Raw genomic sequence first — 21,003 nt, 5'->3', positions numbered from 1 at the left:
AAAGAGTAGATTTCTGTTGAAATCCAGCATTAATCTTTATTTGTATTGAATATATAACCTACCTGTTTCTTCTTTAACCTCTACTTCTCTTCTCTACCTCCACAATGCCTCGTTTCCTTCCTCCTCCTGTCGTTTCCTTCATCCTTTCTTTTCCTTTCCTACCTCCCAAAATACTAAATTCTATTTCAAATTCAAGATTATTAAATATTAAGTCAATGAGTGAAAAGTCAAAGTCAGGATCATTAAGTCAAAACTATGACTTTCAATTCAAATTATGAGACATTATTTTTAAGTCTAAATGATAAGATACTAAATTAAATTTAAAATTTAAGATGATTAAATATTAAATAAAATAGTGCGTTTTTAAATCAAATTATGAGGCACAAAGTAAGTTTATGACTTTTAAAGTCAGGATCATGAGAGATTAAGTAAAAATTTCAGTTTCATTTCAAAATCAGGAGACAATTAAGCTCAATTATATGGCTTTTAAAGCACAATTTAATACATACTATATACATTTTGTGACTTTCTTAAGTCAAGATAATGAGATTTAAAAATTGTTAATCAAAATGATTATGACTAAAAGTCAAGATTATGAGATAGTCAATTAAATATGTGACTTTTTAAGTCAAATTTATTAAATATTAAGCCAATTTATGTCTTTTAAAGTCAGAATCCTGAGATATTAAATAAAAAATATGACTTTCAATTCAAATTATGAGACATTAAATTGAATTATAAAGACTTTTACAGTCGAATTTACATCAAATTAATTTTAAGACTTTTTAAATAAAGATTATGTGATACTACTAGATACTACTAAATTAAATTTGTGACTTTTTAATTATTAAATATTAAGTCAAATAGTGAGTTTTTAAAAAAGTAAAAATGTTGGTTGATAAAATATTTAAATTCTGTTATTTTGTTCTAGTCTTGGCAGTAATGGTCTTCCATACTGAGTCCAGGTTGCCTCCGTCGGCCGACCGACCGACAGGTTGCCGCTCGCTGATTGGCTGAGCGCTCAGTTCCCCTCGTGAGGAAATCACTCCTTCTATATTATAATATTATTATATATTGTTTTATACCCCGATTTAACAACAATTACAGCAATTACTGTGTAAATGCTGATGATGTTGAAAATCCAAAAAAACAAAGTTTTACACTTTTTATTTAATTTTTAGTTAATTAACTATAACATAATAACTATATAATACTATAATAATTCTGACTCCGCAATAAACATTTTTTTTTTTAAATTTTAAAACTAATAATTTGGTTTAAAAAAGTAAAAATGTTTATTTACAACATGTTTAAATTCCGTTATTTTGTTCTAGTCTGGGCAGTAATGGTCTTCCATACAGAGTCTCGGTTGCCTTTGTTGTCCAACCGACCGACAGGTTGCACAATTTAATACATACTATATACATTTTGTGACTTTTTTAAGTCAAGATAATTAGATTTAAAAATTGTAAATCAAAATTATTATGACTAAAAGTCAAGATTATGAGATAGTCAATTAAATATGGGATTTTTTAAGTTAAGTTTATTAAACATTAAGTCAAACAGTGAGTTTTAAGACACAAAGTCAATTTATGTCTTTTAAAGTCAAAAATCCAAAATAAGATTATAAGATTGGCTGACTAAAATGATATAATTTTGTATTAACTATAACATAATAACTATATAATACTATAATAATTCTGACTCCACCATAAAAATAATTTAATTTTTTTAAACTAATAATTTGTATTAAAAAAGTAAAAAGTAGTTTGATCAAATGTTTAAATTCCGTTATTTTGTTGTAGTCTGGTCAGTAATGGTCTTCCATACCGAGTCCAGGTTGCCTCCGTCGGCCGACCGACCGACAGGTTGCTGCTCGCTGATTGGCTGAGCGCTCAGTTCCCCTCGTGAGGAAATCACTCCTTTTATAGTTAACGGAGCAGCGAGCGTCTGTTTTCCGGGTTCACACTCACTCAGCATGTAGAGGAGGCGGACCACCGGAGGGAGACACCTGGACCACCGGAGACACACCGGAGGAGCGACACCGCAGCGCAGCGCAGCGACCCAGCCCTGCAGGTATCGATCAGCTATCAGAGCAGGTGAGGAGCTGGAGGGTGGGGGTCTGCAGGGAGCTGGATCAGGACGGGTAGTGGTCTGTAGGGGAGGATCCTGGTCCTGGTCTCAGATCAGACATGTCAGGTCCTGCAGACTCACCAGGAACAAGCTGCACTTCTTCTTTATCCTGTTTATCAATAATACGATATTCTTATTCTAAAGAGTCTTATTGCTGGTTTGAGATCAGATTATCGAACCATCGCAGCTGTTTGCTGAAGGAATGTGACGACACCGTGTTCACAGACTAGAACCTACGTTTACTACACAAGTACTGCCCGGGATGATGTACAAGTACTGCCCGGGATGATGTACAAGTACTGCCCGGGATGATGTACAAGTACTGCGAACTGTATACTTAAATATGCAGATACGCGTTTACAGACACGATGTGAGGACTAACCTGTCTGAAGTGTATAAAGTACTGATACCACAAAACTACACCAACACAGAGTAGTAGGAAGTAATAACAAGCAGATTTACTTTAAGTACTCTACTACATCTCAGAGGGAAATAATGTACTTTTTAACTCTAGATTATTGATGCAAAATATCATCAACTAATAAATGATGATGTATTATAGTAGTTTAAGATACACTACAGTATATAAATACCACAAAACTACACAAACACAAAGTAGTAGGAAGTAATACTACTTTTTTAGTAATAGTACTTTTTCTATTTTCTGTTACTTTACTTTAAATTACTTTAAATATTGTACTTTTTACTGCATTCATGTAAACGTGATGCATTATTATAGTTAAAGATACACAGCAGTATATAAAGTACCAGCTGCAACATTAAAGTGATGGTACATTAATGTATTAATACACGTTATGTATATTATGATGCAGGACTTGTAACAGAGTAGTTCTACACACTGTGGTAGTATTACTACTTTTACTGAAGTAAATGATCTGAGTACTTCTTCTACCGCTGCCAACAAAATACTCCATTACTCCAAGTACTGCATTTCAAATATTACTGTGGTAAAAAAAACACAGATGTACGAGCAGCTAAATATAAAATGAAGTAGTGAAAGTGAAAGAGGTGGTGCGTTCAGAGTAGTGATGTGTGGAACTATTTAACATTAATTATAATAATAATAATAAAAGAATAACATTTTATATTTTATTATATTATTGTACATATTATATATATATTTATATATATTTTATTTTTTTATTTTATTATTTTATATATTATATATATATTATTTTATTATTATATATTTTTATTTTATTTTATATATTATATATATATTTTTTTATTTTATTATTTTGTATTTATTATATATATTTTATTTTATTATTTTATATATTATATATATATTTATATTATTTCATAATAAAGTATTTTTTCTAAGGTTTATTTTTTTCTAGGGCTGTAAAAGTTAACGCAAAATAATTTTTTAATGCCACTTATTTCTCCAACCTTTAAGAGGTTGTAGCGGCTCAGTTTTAAAGCTAGAGTGAAGATACTGGTATCATATGAAACTATAAAACCTGATGAATCCATCGGTACCAACCATGTCATACTAGCTTGTCGTGAAAGAGTTTAAATAACGCTCCAAACTTACGCAAAATTTTTGGCGAGGAAAAATTGTCATGACCTCTGACCTCCAGATATGTGAATGTTGCCTGTTGGGCTGCAGTTTACCGTGTTATGATTGTAGCATATTGTTTTATGCTAAATGCAGTACCTGTGAGGGTTTCTGGACAATATCTGTCATTGTTTTGTGTTGTTCATTGATTTACAATAATAAATATATACATACATTTGCATAAAGCAGCATATTTGTCCACTCCCATGTTGATACGAGTATTAAATACTTGACTGATCTCCCTTTGAGGTTCATTTAGAACAGATAAAAACGGTGCGTTTAATCGCGACACACTGGCCTGCAGGCTGCAGAGTGTTAACCGCTGTGACCAGCAGCAGCTCTCGTCACGTCTTCGCAGGTCTTTAGACCGCGGTGGAAACAGGGACTAAAAGTCCCGGGAAGTGTTGGTGGAAACCCGGCGTTATAAACCTTTAAACAGAGGGGGACTTTATTCACATTGTATTTGGATTCAACTTGACAGCATTTACAGCAAGACCGGCGTAGTCCTAATAATAGATAGATATTTAAAGCTATTTAAATGTACCAGCTGACTTTCAGTTAGTGCTTCAACTTTAAAATAATGAACTTACTGCTGTGTCATCACAGTTTCTATTGGCCCAAAGACAACATGAGTGGTCTAGTCTGATCCATCCATCCTCTGAATGCTCTAGATCTCTAGTTTGATCCATCCATCCTCTGAATGCTCTAGGTCTCTAGTCTGATCCATCCATCCTCTGAATGCTGTGATTATCCTAGAGGTCACCCCAGGTCATTTTATACAGTGAGGTCAATGAAATGTCTCCTATGGGGACTAACATCATCACACATGAATCCAGTTGGGCTCATTGGATCCACCAGAGTCTCAGCTTTACAGTGAGACACAATTTATGGAATTCAAAACTGTTTAGGGACCCCAGACCCTGGTATTTTCTAGTTACATGTGATACCAGTATCTTCACTCTAGCTTTAAAACTGAACCTACTAGATCCTCTGAAAGACAGTAAATTGACAAAATTAGAAGTCAGACTTGTAGCTGAGTTTGAGCTGAAATGGAAGACGCCATGCATGTGTGCTGAGGACAGTTTAACAGAGACATAAATGAACCTGGACTCGCCCTGTAGAACCTGCACAGAATACATACAGAACTGCCTTAATTACTAGAATAAACTGGTGTATGCACCCTCTAAATAACTGATCCTAACTAATGAAGTAATAGTTGAGTAATTAACGGTATTTAAAGGCTGAAATAATACTGCTAACAAAGTATTTGTACACGCAAATGTCTGCAGTAACTGGTGGGTTAGAGCATCATTTCATTTTCTGCACGGACGGACTGTAATAACGTTTTCTGTGTATTGGTGAATGTAGTGATGGGTAATTTATGCTCGCTTAAAGAATAACTTTTTAAAAATGAACTCTATGGTTTTACACAGTTTTTATAACATGAAATGCACTTATTACTTATCAAATCTTTAAAGTAATAATAATGTAGTTAAATGTTAAAAGGCAGTGTTAACTGTCTCATAGGACAGTCAATACCTGTGTTTTTATCAGTTTATGTATGTAAAGTGAAGTTATGCAAAATGACAAAATATTTCTTTCTTTAAGCATATATTTTCTTGTAATTATTCACTTTTAAACAGATTAATAACAGTATTTTTATGTAGTGATATATCGGCATAACAACAAGTCGTTTTTTGGAAACTTACAGAAAATGCTGCTACTTTTATCAATAAAGAATATACTTTATTTTTACGGTTAGTTTTGTTAAAATTATATAAAATTATATATACTGTATACAGATTGTTTTGTTAAAACACATCACACATGCAACAGTAAAATACATTGTGAAAACCTGTAAGGTTTCAGGTACTTATGTATAATTTGTATGTATAAGTAGTATATGTACTTACATATTTATTATACAATATATAAATACATAAATAGATAAATATATAAAAATAAATAAATATATAAATAAATCTATATAAAAAATAAAAATTGCAAGAAAAAAATTAATAAATATATAAAAATGGAAAATAAAAAATACATATAAAAAACAAGAATGGAAATTTAAAAAAAAGATAAATAAATGTAAAAAAAATGAAAATGGAATAGATAAAGAATAAATACCAGTGTGGTTTTACAGTGTTACTGAGTATTTGTTCCCTCCAACACGGCAACACTGAGACAAACTATTCTCTCATCTGTTTTAATGAAACTCCAGATGTTTAGATGTTGATCTGGTTTGTCTTCGGCGTCTCTCGTACCTGATCTGAGCTCAGCCGGCTTCACTTCCTCTGTTTTTAAATTTAGGCCAAACTTTCAGAGACTTCATCACTTCCTCTTTTTGAACAACAAGACGCTGCTTCCAGTTCAGTTTCACAGCTCACGAGCTCAACGAGGCTGCGTCGGTCTGCAGAGCGGCACGCTTTTAGTTCAGTTGGTTCGGCTGCAGAAAGTTCAGTTTTCTTTTTTAGATGCACACGAACAGGAAGTAGCTTTACGGTTGTTAACATCACAATCAGACTCCATGTTGTTTTACTGTCTGCTGCATCATTATAGACACAATGCACACGTGTTCGGTGTCTTTGGGAACTTTGTGATCAAACAGCCTGAACTGCTCAGATCGATCTGCTGCACATTTCTAACTAAATGAGTGTTTAAAGGGCGGGTCTGTTATTTTTGGAGGTTTTTATATCATTCTGTATAGGGCTGTCAATCGATTAAAATATTTAATCAGCATTAATGGCATGATTGTCCATAGTTCATTATGATTAATGGCAAATTAATTCATTTTTTTATCTGTTCAAAATGTACCTTAAAGGGAGATTTATCAGGTATTTAATACTCTTATGCAAATGTATGTATATATTTATTATTGTAAATCAATTAACACAAAACAATGACAGATATTGTCCAGAAACCCTCACAGGTACGGCATTTATACGCTATATATACATATGTATATATATATATATATATATATACATATGTATATGTACTTACTTATGTATAATACAAAATATAAATAGATAAATAAATAAATATAAAAAATTACATTTTAAAGGAAAAATGAACAAATATAAAAAATGGAAAATCAAAAATACATATAAAAAATAATAATGGAAAATAAAAAAATAGATAAATAAATGTTTAAAAAAGAAAGAAAATGGAATAGATCAAAAATAAATAAATAGATAAGTAAATATAAAAAATGGAAATCAATGAACAACATCATGACCAGCTAGTCTGACCTGGTTGGTACCGATGGATTCATCAGGTTTTATAGTTTACTATGATGCCAGTATCTTCACTCCTGATGTAGGTTGCTGCATGAAGACGCTGCTACATGTACAGCATATATATATATATATATATATATATCCTTATAGTCGGTGTATTAATCCAGTAACTCAGACGGCGTGCTCCCAGTGTGGAGAAGCAGACAGGAGTACCGGCAGGAAGCTAAGCTAACGTGCTGCTGTGGACGCCACGTTAGTTCAGATCAGAAAGCCACACAACAACACAAACTAGGTAGAGCAGCACTACTGTACTAATCATTTTAAACAATTATTGCCACGTAAAATAAAGGCATTTCATTTGTTGTTCAATCTCTACAGTGTGCCTCGGATTATTTTTTAAGGAGATTTGCATTTGAGATTATATTCCACCCTTTGAGGCCTTCGTGAGACTGAATAAGGTAAAATGTGTTTGTGAATGGAGTCTGGTGGGTTTTGAAGACTGTCAGAAAGAGCTGTCTGACGGCACTTTACCTCGCAGTCAGACGGCCCCTTCACCTCGCAGTCAGACGGCCCTTTACCTCGCAGTCAGACGGCCCTTTACCTCGCAGTCAGACGGCCCTTTACCTCGCAGTCAGACGGCCCCTTCACCTCGCAGTCAGACGGCCCTTTACCTCGCAGTCAGACGGCCCTTTACCTCGCAGTCAGACGGCCCTTTACCTCGCAGTCAGACGGCCCTTTACCTCGCAGTCAGACGGCCCCTTCACCTCGCAGTCAGACGGCCCTTTACCTCGCAGTCAGACGGCCCCTTCACCTCGCAGTCAGACGGCCCCTTTACCTCGCAGTCAGACGGCCCTTTACCTCGCAGTCAGACGGCCCCTTCACCTCGCAGTCAGACGGCCCTTTACCTCGCCGTCAGACGGCCCTTTACCTCGCCGTCAGACGGCCCTTTACGTCGCCGTCAGACGGCCCCTTCACCTCGCAGTCAGACGGCCCCTTTACCTCGCAGTCAGACGGCCCCTTCACCTCGCAGTCAGACGGCCCTTTACCTCGCAGTCAGACGGCCCCTTCACCTCGCAGTCAGACGGCCCTTTACCTCGCAGTCAGACGGCCCTTTACCTCGCAGTCAGACGGCCCTTTACCTCGCAGTCAGACGGCCCTTTACCTCGCAGTCAGACGGCCCCTTCACCTCGCAGTCAGACGGCCCTTTACCTCGCAGTCAGACGGCCCTTTACCTCGCAGTCAGACGGCCCCTTTACCTCGCAGTCAGACGGCCCCTTTACCTCGCAGTCAGACGGCCCTTTACCTCGCAGTCAGACGGCCCCTTCACCTCGCAGTCAGACGGCCCTTTACCTCGCAGTCAGACGGCCCCTTTACCTCGCAGTCAGACGGCCCTTTACCTCGCAGTCAGACGGCCCCTTCACCTCGCAGTCAGACGGCCCTTTACCTCGCAGTCAGACGGCCCCTTCACCTCGCAGTCAGACGGCCCTTTACCTCGCAGTCAGACGGCCCCTTTACCTCGCAGTCAGACGGCCCCTTCACCTCGCAGTCAGACGGCCCTTTACCTCGCAGTCAGACGGCCCCTTCACCTCGCAGTCAGACGGCCCCTTTACCTCGCAGTCAGACGGCCCTTTACCTCGCAGTCAGACGGCCCCTTTACCTCGCAGTCAGACGGCCCTTTACCTCGCCGTCAGACGGCCCTTTACCTCGCCGTCAGACGGCCCTTTACCTCGCCGTCAGACGGCCCTTTACCTCGCCGTCAGACGGCCCTTTACGTCGCCGTCAGACGGCACTTTACCTCGCCGTCAGACGGCCCTTTACCTCGCCGTCAGACGGCCCTTTACGTCGCCGTCAGACGGCACTTTACCTCGCAGTCAGACGGCCCTTTACCTCGCCGTCAGACGGCACTTTACCTCGCAGTCAGACGGCACTTTACCTCGCCGTCAGACGGCCCTTTACGTCGCCGTCAGACGGCACTTTACCTCGCATCAGACGGCACTTTACCTCTGAAGCCGCTCTCCTCAAAACCACCAGACTCCACTCACAAAAACAGACCACGGGAGTAGACTTCACTTCAAACAAGCCAAACTAACAACACATCGATTCCTACGATGCTGCCATTTTAAATGACTTTAACATATATGAATCATTTCTGTGGCTTCTAATCATCTTATTGATCGTATTGATTATATTGTCATGCTGAATGTCCTGTGTTGACAGCATGGGGAACCTGATCAAGGTGTTGACCAGAGACATCGACAACAATGGTGGAAATTTCTTCCTGGACTTTGAGAGTAAGACACACACACGCACGCACACACGCACGCACGCACGCACACACACACACACACACACACACACACACACACACAAACGCACAAACACACACTGACAGCAGAGAGTGTGTTTGACCTTTGACCTCTGTGCAGACGCTCAGCCCTCGCAGTCGGAGACGGCGGTGTGGGAGGAGGTGAACCAGGTGCTGACGGAGGCTCGGGTCATCCTGGAGGACCTGCAGTCATACAGAGGAGCAGGAGAGGAGATACGACAGGCAAGTACATTTACTCAAGTACAATGCTGAGGTACTCGTACTTTTCTTTTCTTTCTACCTCTACTCCGCTGAATCTGACAGCTGTAGTCACTTTAAAGATTAAGATTGATGCATAAAAACAAACAAAGAGTAATAATAATTATTTTTTTTAGGCTTTTATTGTGAAATGAACAGGAAGTCACGTGTGTGTGTGTGTGTGTGTGTGTGTGTGTGTGTGTGTGTGTGCGTGTGCGCGTGCGTGTGTTCAGGCCATCCAGAGTCCCGGTGTGGAGGGCGTTCAGGAGAGAGCCTGGGCCGCCGTGGTTCCTCTGGTCGGGAAACTGAAAACGTTCTACGAGTTCTCTCAGAAGCTCGGTGAGAACCTGAAAACAACATTTCATTATTTTATTATTTATATTATTAATCTATTCATTAATAAAGTTTCTTATTGTTCTTCAGAGGATTAATAATGTTGTTATTCTGACACATTTTAATGAAGCTGAACATCTCCTCCTGTTTCTCCTTCTGTCTCCTCCTGTCTCCTCCCGTCTCTCCTTCTGTCTCCTCCTGTCTCCTCCCGTCTCTCCTTCTGTCTCCTTCTGTCTCCTCCTGTCTCCTCCCGTCTCTCCTCCCGTCTCTCCTCCTGTCTCTCCTCCTGTTTCTCCTCCCGTCTCTCCTCCTGTCTCTCCTTCTGTCTCCTCCTGTCTCCTCTCGTCTCTCCTCCCGTCTCTCCTCCTGTTTCTCCTCCCGTCTCTCCTCCTGTCTCTCCTCCTGTCTCTCTTCCTCTCTCCTCCTGTCTCCTCCCATCTCCTCCCGTCTCTCCTCCTGTCTCTCCTTCTGTCTCCTTCTGTCTCCTTCTGTCTCCTTCTGTCTCCTCCTGTCTCCTCCTGTCTCCTCCTGTCTCCTCCCGTCTCTCCTCCTGTCTCTCCTTCTGTCTCCTTCTGTCTCCTTCTGTCTCCTCCTGTCTCCTCCTGTCTCCTCCCGTCTCTCCTCCTGTCTCTCTTCCCCCGTCTCCTCCCGTCTCTCCTCCTGTCCCCCCGTCCTCCCTCAGAGTCCAGTCTGCGGTGTCTCCTGGACGTCCTCACCAGCTCTGGTTCGACTCCCACTCAGCACCTGGAGCAGAAACAGGCTCTGGCTCGTCAGTTCGCCCACATCCTGCACTTCACGCTGCGCTTCGATGAGCTCAAGGTCCTCCACCTCCTCCTCCACCTCCTTCACCTCCTCTAGCTCCTCCTCTATTTATATTATTCATTTATTCATTAATAAACTTTCTTTTTGTTCTTCAGAGGATTAATAATGTTGTTATTCTCACACATTTGAATGATGTTGAAAATCTCCTCCCGTCTAATACTGCAGTATTACTAGTTTTCCTGAAGTAGAGGATCTGAATCCTTCCTCCTCCTCCAGTGTCTTCATCGTGTTCTTCTTCTCTTTGTCCCAGATGACGAACCCAGCCATCCAGAACGACTTCAGCTACTACCGCCGGACCATCAGCCGCATGAGAATCAACAACCTGTCTGTAAGACACGAGAGATCCGTCCGTTTCATGTCGACATATTGTGACATATTATTAGAGTTTTTGGGAACTTTGGGAACTCGTCTAGAATTCAAAATAAAGTTCCAAAAAAACTTTTTAATGTTGAGTCCTCAAATTGTGAAACCATCATCCGGAAAGTTTATGAGATGAAAACATTGTGATTTCTGATCACTGACCTGGTTTCCATGGCAACCTGTTGCTTTATTTTTTTATTAGGCCGATGCAGGAAATGAGGTCAACAACGAGCTGGCCAATCGGATGTCTCTGTTCTACGCCAGCTCCACGCCGATGCTGAAGACGCTAAGCGACGCCACGTCAAAGTTCGTCTCAGATGTGAGTCCATCCGTAGATTTCTATTTCTATTTACGCATTATTTATAACTTTATTCAGCACTTTTCAAAACAAAGTTACAAAGTGTTTTACATGATTGAACCAGGAATAAATATATAAATATTTATAATAATAATAATAATAATAATAATAATAAATATTTCAGGGCTGCAATAAAAATAAATTCAGACAGTTACAGCAATACAAAATAGATACCCCAAAGTAATATAAAAAATAAAAAGCAATAACATGTTGGAGATTAAATGATGTGCTCACATTAATAAAAAGCTTTTTATGAAATGATCTTACAGTTCTGAATTCAAAGTTAACGTTAATTTATAGAAAGAAAAACAGTTATTTAATCTCTTCATATTGTAGGTGTAATGAACATTTCAGCCTGTAGAGGTCACCAGTGTGGAGGACGGAACCAGCCAAAATAAAAAATAAATAAATGCAAAAATACATAAATAAATTTAAATAAATTAAATAATAATAAATACATAAAAAATAACAGGGAAAGTTAAACAGAAGAGTAAATTAAAAAGGGAATTATTACAAAGATGCATAAATAAAGAAGCAAATTAAAACAGAAATATGAATTTATGTCAAATTTGATCAATTAATTAATGGTTACATTTATTTTTTATATTATTTTGCTGCATTTTATTACATATTTGTATTTGTTTAATGTATAAGCCAAATCAAACATAAATGGATAAATAAATAAGTGAATAAATAAATAGTTATTTATTTGATTTATTTTTAAATGTATTTTCTTTATTTTTGCATTTATTTTTATTTATTAATTTACTTTTTATTTATTTCATATTTATTTTTAAAAGTATGTATTTATTTATTTTATATTTATTCTTTAATTTTTTTTATTATTCCTGCCTCATTATGCAAATGAGGGGGCTTTCACTCAATATGAAAATGAATAAAGAACTATTAAACTAAATACAGAAATAAAAGGGAAAATTAAATAGAAGTGTAAATAAATAAGGGAATAATACAAAAATTAATAGAAAATCAATTTATGTCACATTTGACCATATCATCGACTATATTTATTTTAATACAATTTTTCTACAATTATTGACATATTTATTTATTTATTTAGTCATTTATTTATTTATTAATTTATGATTTTGGCAGGTTCTCTCCTCCACACACCAGCACCACTGTATTTCTTGTTTTTTCATAAACCTCCAGCAGAGGGCGCCATCAACACATTTTTCTGTAAATGAAAGTTAAAATACTCAGTGTTTAATGAAGTTGTTATTAAATCATGCATCTGCAACAGCTACAACATTAAAATGTTACTCAGACACTAATGAAACTGTAATAATAATCAAATATCCTGATATATAATAATGGAACAAACATTTATTTTTACATAAAAAGTACATTTTGTTGATCATACTTTTGTACTTTTACAGTAAAGTGTTGAACGAAGGATATTTTATATTTTATTACTGCTTTTACTTAATTAAAATATCAGTGCAAGATGTTTTTCTAATATGAATAACATGCCATAATTGTTTCATAATTGAATGAAACTTTATTGTCCTGCTGCAGAATCCAGACATCCAGACGTCCCGATTGAAAACACGACGGACTGTCTGAGTACGATGGCCAGTGTGTGTAAAGTGATGCTGGACACACCGTGAGTCCTGACATGTTCCTGAACGCATCGTCACAGCCACCGGCCACCGGCCACCGGCCACCTCCAACATGAACCAACACTGTGTGTGTGTGTGTGTGTGTGTGTGTGTGTGTGTGTGTGCGTGCAGGGAGTATCGCAGTCGCTTCGCCAGTGACGAGACGGTGTTGTTCTGCCTCCGTGTGATGGTTGGCGTCATCATCCTGTACGACCACGTTCACCCGGCCGGAGCCTTCGTTAAGACCTCCAATATAGACGTACGTTAGCAAGACACACACACACACACACACACACACACACACACACACACACACACACACACGTTTTAACTCCTATCTACAACATATCCTCCTACAACGGCTCGTATGATATCTCACGAAAAGTTATTCCTCAATCTTTGTGCGTTTTCCTACAAACGTCCAGCAACACGGGTCGGTTTCCGCTCGTTACATGCATACAGTCTTTTTAAAATAAACTTCCGTCTTCACAGGAAACAACTTGGTTAGGTTTAGGAAAAGACGGTGGTTTGGGTTAAAAGTGTAACTTAAGTACAGAAGTTACGTGACAAATAAATCAACGTTGACTTCTGGTTTCACACGGGACATGAACACAAACATCTTTTGACCCACCCAGCTATGGAGGACAGAACCTGCCAGAACCAAAAATAAATGACTAAATAAATAAATGTAGCAATAATAATAATAATAATAATAATAACGTGTGACATAAATTGATATTTCTGTTTTATTTTGTTTCTTTCTTTATTTATCTTTGTATTTATTTACTTTTACTGTTTAATTTTCCCTTTCATTTATTTATGTATTTAATTTTAGTAATTTTTACAAATTTTCAAGTTGAGTGACAGACCCCTCATTTGCATAATGCTTAAATAAATGCTTAAATACATGTTAAAAGAAATGTTTAAAGAAAAGATACAGACATAAATAAGTTTGGGGAAATACATAAGGGGTGAAATGCAAATGGAAAATCGTGCATAAATAAATAAATAAATACATACATTTAAAAAAAATAGAAAATAAATAGAAAATTAATGCAAAAATGAATAAATTAATAAAAAATGAATTTAAATAATATATACATAAATACGTAAAAGGGAAAATTAAACATTAAAAAACAACATTAAAAACAAACCTTAAATTTAATTAATTTACTTTTTTATTTATCTTTATATTAATTCCTTTATTTATTTATTCTTCTATTTATTTATGTATTTTGTAATACATTTTAAAATTCATTTATTTTTGCATGCATTTTTTATTTAATTCATATTTATTTTTAAATGTATGTATTTATTTACGCATCTATTTATTTATGTATGTATTATGTAGGATTTTACCTTTGCATTTCACCCCTTATTTCCCCAAACTTATTTATTTCTGCTTCACTATGCAATGTTTTCAGCTCTGTGACGATGCATTTTCCAGCTGATCTGAGAGCCTTTTTAAAGAGTTTATTTAGCTTCAGAAGGACGAAGATTTTCTCAACAACATAAAGGAAAATCAGCACATCTGGAGATACATCATTTTCATGAAGTAACTTCTATATAATAATAATAATTATAATTATAATTTTCAGATGAAAGGCTGCATCCGAGTGCTGAAGGAGCAGCCGCCCAGCGGTGTGGAGGGATTACTCAACGCTCTCAGGTCTGACACTCCACAAACACATCACAAATACTAACAATCAGCAAGATCATTTATTTCTGTCTATTTATCTTACCCTTTTGAGACCCACAGTAGACCCGTTTTAGTCTTCTTTAGGGGGTCCAGGGGTGTTTAGTGGGAGATAGCAGGTCAACAGTAGATGTCACATAGAAGTGGTGAACATCCTAGAGGTCACCACAGGTCATTTTATACAGTGAGGTCAATGAAATGTCTCCTATGGGGACTAACATCATCACACATGAATCAAGTTAGGCTCATTGGATCCACCAGAGTCTCAGCTTTACAGTGAGACACAGTTTATGTAATTCAAGACTGTTTAGGGACCCCAGGATGCAGAAATATTCAGATACACCATTTTAGAATAGGAGACAATAACACATTTAAACTGCATGTGATTATCATAAAGTGGGCATGTCTGTAAAGGGGAGACTCGTGGGTACCCATAGAACCCATTTACATTCACTGATCTGGAGGTCAGAGGTCAAGGGACCCCTTTGAAAATGGCCGTGACAGTTTTTCCTCGCCAAAATGTAGCCTAACGTTGGAGCGTTATTTAGCTTCCTTCCTGACAAACTAAGCTAACATGGTTCGTAGCAATGGATTCCTTAGTTTTTCGAGTTTCATATGTTATCTGTGTCTACTATCGTTCTAAAACTGAACCTACTAGAGCCTTTAAAAGACAGTAAAGTCAGTCGGGATCGCGGGTCTCAGGGGGTTAAACCAGGTACAACGTGTCTAATGGCTGAATGGTGATTTCTTTTTTGTACTTTTATGACTGACTTTTATTGAACTCCATCAGTAACGTTGTTTCTTCTGACCTGATTTCATGATGATTATTTTGTATTAGTTATAATGAAAGTGGCCGCTCCATCCCTGCAGGTATACGACCAAACATCTGAACGACGAGGCTACCTCCAAGCAGATCAAGCACATGCTGCAGTCAAATTAACTCAAAGCTTCGTCAGCAGAACTGAAACTGGAACGGGGATGCGGGGAGACAGAAGTGTTGTGGTCCAAATTTCAAAAGAACTACTGAACAAACCTTTAGCTAATATTTCTTTGTTTAACCTCAGTTGTTGTTTTACTTTTTATTTGAAAAAAAAGCTGTTTTTGTTGTTGTTGTTGTTAAAAAGAGAAAAGACGAGAAAAAGAAAAAAAACTTTTAGTTGGTTGATCCAAGAAAAGATGTAAAAATGCTGCGTTCACGTCACGTCAGATTTACAACAAATACAATCTGTTGTTTGTTCCGCCGCCTTGTGGTCATTCAGAATAGTGCAGCTGACCTTTTTCTTTTCCTAATTCATTTCGCTCGCCATTAACAAATGTCCAGAATGATGTATAGTGATATTGGTGGTCCTGCTAGCGCCCCCGAGAGGCTGCAGTGTTCATTACAGACACAATATGAAAGAACTGGATGGAACAAACAATATGCTGATGACTTAGCTATTTATATTTACAAGTTCAGTGTTTCATACACCGATACCAGTATCGGGTATCGGGTCTGATACTGTGCTCATGTACTCGTACTCGCAAAACGGCTCCGATACAACGACACGATACCACTTTACAGCAGCGCGACGTTAACCTCTCGTCACCATCTTTTGGGTCCTCACACTCCACCTCCCCGACTCCCCAGCCTGCCGTGTGTCGCTCACAGCCTCCAGCTGGCTGGTAACGAGGGTCTTTTGGCACAGAGAAGTATTCGTATCGGTACTCGGTATTGGCGAGTATCCAAATGTAAGTAATTGTACTTGTACTCGGTCTGATAAAAAGTGGTATCGGTGCATCCCTAGTATTCTCCTGTTAGTTTTAGTTCAGTTTACTGAGAGCAAGTAATCAACATTGCGATCTTCAGGTTTAGCGGGACAAAGTGAACGAATACCAACTGCAGCTGTGTCTGCCTGATTTTAAAGGTCGGGACCCTTAAACATGACCACCATTTGTTGGTCTGTACTTCTGATGTGACGTGAACGCAGCGTTGACAGTTTACGAGCACCAAAGATCTTGTTATCTGTTAGCTGACGTTTGTTAAAATGTGTCGATGGCTCGAATCATCGCTTCGGACCCTTTTCCACCACAAGAACTATTTTCCAGAACCCAGGAACGTTTCCACCAGCAGAGGAACCTTGTTCTCATTGAATTCCTCAGGCCGCAGTTCCTACCTCAGAAAAAAAAGACTCTGTGGCCGAGGTCGAACTTTTAAGTTGACTGATCTGATTCAAACAGACACAAAGCTCAGAGAGAATCTATTACAGTTTGCTTGTTTCGGCTTGTTTCCAAACGGTCTGATTGTCTGACAGCTGCAGTTTGTTGCTCTGTTGGACCTAAACCAGAACTCCCACTATGAGCAACGGGCTCCGACATGAACACGCCATGTTGTGCCAAAGTAAGAGCCGTTTTTGTGATTTCACGAGAGGTTTCCGCATTTCTGTTTTTGTCTTCGCTCGACAGTAGTTGGGTTGTTGGCTTCAAACCTCATCCACACAGTCCTGATGAAGCAGATTAGTAGATTTATTTAGGCAACAAAACTACTTGGTTAGGTTAACGAAAAGATCAACTTTGTTAGGTTTAGGAAAAGATCGACTTGGTTAGGCTTAGGCAACAAAACACTGTGTTAGGTTTAGGAAAATATCAACTTGGTTAGGTTTAGGAAAAGATTGACTTAGTTAGGTAAAGGAAAAGATTGACTTGGTTAGGTTTAGGAAAAGATTGACTTGGTTAGGTTTAGGAAAAGATCAACTTGGTTAGGTTTAGGAAAAGATTGACTTGTTTAGATTTAGGAAAAGATCGACTTTGCATCAACCAATTACGTTACTCCTTCCTTTCTTTCCTTTCACAATAAAAGCCCTAGATATATAATATTCGCAGGCGAGTATTCCGCATTTTTGTGTTGTTTATTTGTCACGCCCCCCCCCTGGTGTGTAAAGGCCTTAAGCAACCCGGTCTCACAGGAACGACCACGACATTACACCGACATTCCACGTGTCATGAGTACACATTTTAGCATTTTCATGTGTCATTTGAATGCTGCTTTTCGTGTTTTATTTGTACGCGACGCAAAAGTCTGCAGTTTAGGTTTAGGCAAGAAAACCACTTAGCTAGGGTAAGGGGAAACGACACGGTTAGGCTTAAAATAAGTAAGTAAACTAAGTAAAACACATTCGGAAACAACTACGGAAAACACGTCACAAACGTCAATAAAAAACTTGTGACAAACGTCACTAACGTAAATTACAAGACAGCTGAAAGTCCGGTGTTTGTTGTGGTCTTTCTCGCTTTTTATACTACGGTCAATAAATCATGGAAGGTGTACTTATTACACGCTAAACGCCTTGCTTATCGTGGCATTTATACGCCTTTTTGTGCGAATGGGCTGCCTTAAGAGTTATGAAAAAAACAAAAACAAGTTCTGATACAATATCAACAACTATTTTTAAACTAGAAAAGCAGCTGCGTGTCAAACGACTGAGCTTTGAAACAATTTCTTTTTCATTTTTGGCGACATTTCCTGCAGTTTCTGGATTCTTTGGTGGAAAAGGGTCAAAACTCTCAGTAGCCAGTGGAACTTAAAACAGCTCTTTCCTGTGTTTTGTAGCCCTGTTTGGGACTCGCTTCATCTCAGATGGTTCCCAGTGAAGCAGCCGTGAGTTTGTCGTTATTGTTGGTGGGAAAGTTAACCAGACTTACTTTAAAACCAACCAGTCAGTCCTCATCCTTAAAGTCTTTTCTCCTGTAAAACTGGTTTGTCCGTTCTGGGCTACTGTAGAAACAATAGCAGCCAGCTCGGTATGAACGTCTCATTCAAAGCTAACAAATACACAATGATTCTTATTTTTTAGGTGATTTATACGCTAAAGAAAACATACTTATTTATACTCAACACAGTCTCACACAGCCCTGCGATGGACTGGCGACCTGTCCAGGGTGTACCCTGCCTTCGCCCAATGTCGGCTGGGATCGGCTCCAGCCCCCCCGCGACCCCTAACGGGATAAGCGGTTGCAGATGGATGGATGGACAGTCTCACACACATAGACACGAATTTCCCCTTTTTTTCAAAACGCTTAGCACGACTTTTACTGTCCGGCACCACGTCTTCAAAATAAAACTACTTAATTATGTCGACTTGGTTAGGTTTAGGCAACAAATCTACATAGTTAGGTTTAGGAAAAGATGGTGGTTTGGCTTAAAAACGGGGCTGTAATTTAAGTACGGAAGTTACGTGACAAATAAATGAACGTTAACTTCTGGTTTCACCTGGGTCATGATCAGCGGTCTCCTGGGTGAAGGTCTGGTATTTTATGACGCACCCATCCACCCCGACCTCCTCTCTACCCGGCGTTCGCAGCTCTCTATACTCGCCGGTTCACAGTTATGTGGATTACATACGAATTGTCACGAACTGCTGTGCGACTGGGCTGTTATACTATATTATATTTCTGCCAATAGATCCCCCTAAATGTTACACACCGTTCCTTTAAAACTGCGCCTGGAAAACGTTGGCCTCTCTCTCAAATGGGCCCTCAGTTGAACTTAAATCTGTGACTGCTTCATCTGAACCGTTTTTAAACGGTAGTATGTTGTTGGTTTTACAGGAGAAAAAGCATGAAGACTAACTGGTTGGTTTGGGAAAAGCACATCTAGTTTCCCTAAATGCTTCTATGGGAAGCATCTTTGACTGTCTGATGAGTCGATCCCAAACGATTAGACTGTATCCTCATTTCTGCATCTTGTTTGTAGTTATTTTAAACCCAGTTTTATTCCTGTTTTTGTTGAAATGGTACGGTATTAAAAAACAGTACGAATTACATATATTTTTCTAAGCTGCGAGATGTGGATGGCGATCATAGTGGGAACTGTAACACGCTGGCTACTGAGAGCAGTTTGGGATTATCTGGGAGAAGGAGAACCACTGTGACGGAGACGATGCGGTACTGATACGAGGGAAACCTCAGACTGATGATTGAACTGATCCGATCAGTGGGACTGCTGACTGGAAATGTTATTTTGCTTTGTATGTTAACGCCGCAGTGTCAGGGATTGTATGGCATTAATTGTTTTAAATGATGTATGTGTTGGCCAAATAAAGTTTTTACATTTTTAATAAAAAATCTGATCATACCGGAGTTTGTTTTTTTCTGTCTATATTCAACGATAGATGAATTTCTACTGGACAGTAACGTCTGAACACCTCATCATCATAATACAGAGTCTCAGCCGCGGCTGTGCTGCCACTAAACATCTGTTTTCTATTGTTGATTGAGGAACAGCTGGTATTTTTAAATTAACACTCATCGTTTCACTTCTGCTTTTCCACTAAATACATGATTGTTTTTATTCGGTCTGCCGTGTGTTTCTGATGATTTTGGTCTTTATTTTTTATTGTCTGAATCTATTTTGAACTCTGAATAAATGACTGTGCTGTGAGACAATAGGACTTTTTTCCACGGTCCAGGGATGTTATCTGAGGTTTACGGTTAGCTGAAAATATTTAAGCTCAGCCACCCGACACTGCCAGCTGTAGTGTTCGGCCTCGAGGCTGCTCTCAACCCCTTAACCCACGAGCTAAACTTAAACCTAAAGCCTCGTCTGAATCCTCAACAACGCTGTCTGAAGGACTGAAGACCGAACACAATGTCCTCACTAACAACGACCAACGGGTCCGGTCCTCACAGGGATAGAAGAGCACACACACACACACACACACACACACACACACACTGAGTCAGCCTGACGTTTAAGATAACAGATGTAGAACTTTCCATTTTACACACACACACACACACACACACACACACACACACAACTGGAATGTGTTACTTCCTGTCAGATGTTTTTCCCGGGAATTACTAACTTCCAAAGAATCTGAACAGTGTGTGCGTGTGCGTGTGCGTGTGCGTGTGCGTGCGCGTGTGCGTATGTGTGGGTGTGCGTTTGTGTGTATTCGTGCGTGCGTGCGTGTAACACATAATAACTGATGACCGGATCAGGCGGTAACCTCCGGGTCTGAGAAGTGAAGCCAAAGCTGAAGATCCTTTAACCTGCATCCTCTCTAGCAGCCAGCAGGGGGCGACTCCTCTATAGTTCTATGGTTCTATAGAAGTCTCTGAGAAAATGAGCTACTACTTCTCTCTTGATTTATTACCTCAGTAAACATTGTAAACATGAGTTTATGGTCTCGATCTCTAGTTTCAAGTCTTCTTCAATACAGCATGATGTTCATTTAGTAAATGATGGTCCCATTTAGAGTCAGATAGACCATAAAGCAGGGGATGGCGACGGCCAAAAATGAAGATGGCGACG

The 21,003-nt window shown here is 38.8% G+C and overlaps 1 protein-coding gene across 1 annotated transcript; it reads left to right on the top strand.

Moving 5' to 3' along the window:
- Nucleotides 1-1,938: 1,938 nt before the first annotated feature.
- LOC141776420 (CYFIP-related Rac1 interactor B-like) lies at nt 1,939-19,811 on the top strand. Its single transcript, XM_074650006.1, has 11 exons — nt 1,939-2,099; nt 9,178-9,251; nt 9,387-9,508; nt 9,757-9,862; nt 10,539-10,675; nt 10,929-11,006; nt 11,241-11,361; nt 12,933-13,020; nt 13,148-13,274; nt 14,614-14,684; nt 15,582-19,811. The coding sequence occupies exons 2-11, from the start codon at nt 9,179-9,181 to the stop codon at nt 15,649-15,651; spliced, it is 993 nt and encodes a 330-aa protein (XP_074506107.1). The 5' UTR covers nt 1,939-2,099; nt 9,178; the 3' UTR covers nt 15,652-19,811.
- Nucleotides 19,812-21,003: the final 1,192 nt, after the last annotated feature.

The sequence above is a fragment of the Sebastes fasciatus genome, chromosome 11, assembly GCF_043250625.1.
Source record: "Sebastes fasciatus isolate fSebFas1 chromosome 11, fSebFas1.pri, whole genome shotgun sequence".
NCBI lineage: Eukaryota > Metazoa > Chordata > Actinopteri > Perciformes > Sebastidae > Sebastes > Sebastes fasciatus.
The sequence above is the reverse complement of the archived record's forward strand: the minus strand, read 5'-3'. Positions and strand labels throughout refer to the sequence as shown.

Bases quoted from the DNA above. Each gene is read 5' to 3' on its own strand.
- LOC141776420 (XM_074650006.1), top strand. From the start codon at position 9,179: ATGGGGAACCTGATCAAGGTGTTGACCAGAGACATCGACAACAATGGT. The intron at 10,676-10,928 runs GTCCTCCACCTC...TCTTTGTCCCAG, and splicing joins TGCGCTTCGATGAGCTCAAG to ATGACGAACCCAGCCATCCA. The intron at 11,007-11,240 runs GTAAGACACGAG...TTTTTTTATTAG, and splicing joins TGAGAATCAACAACCTGTCT to GCCGATGCAGGAAATGAGGT.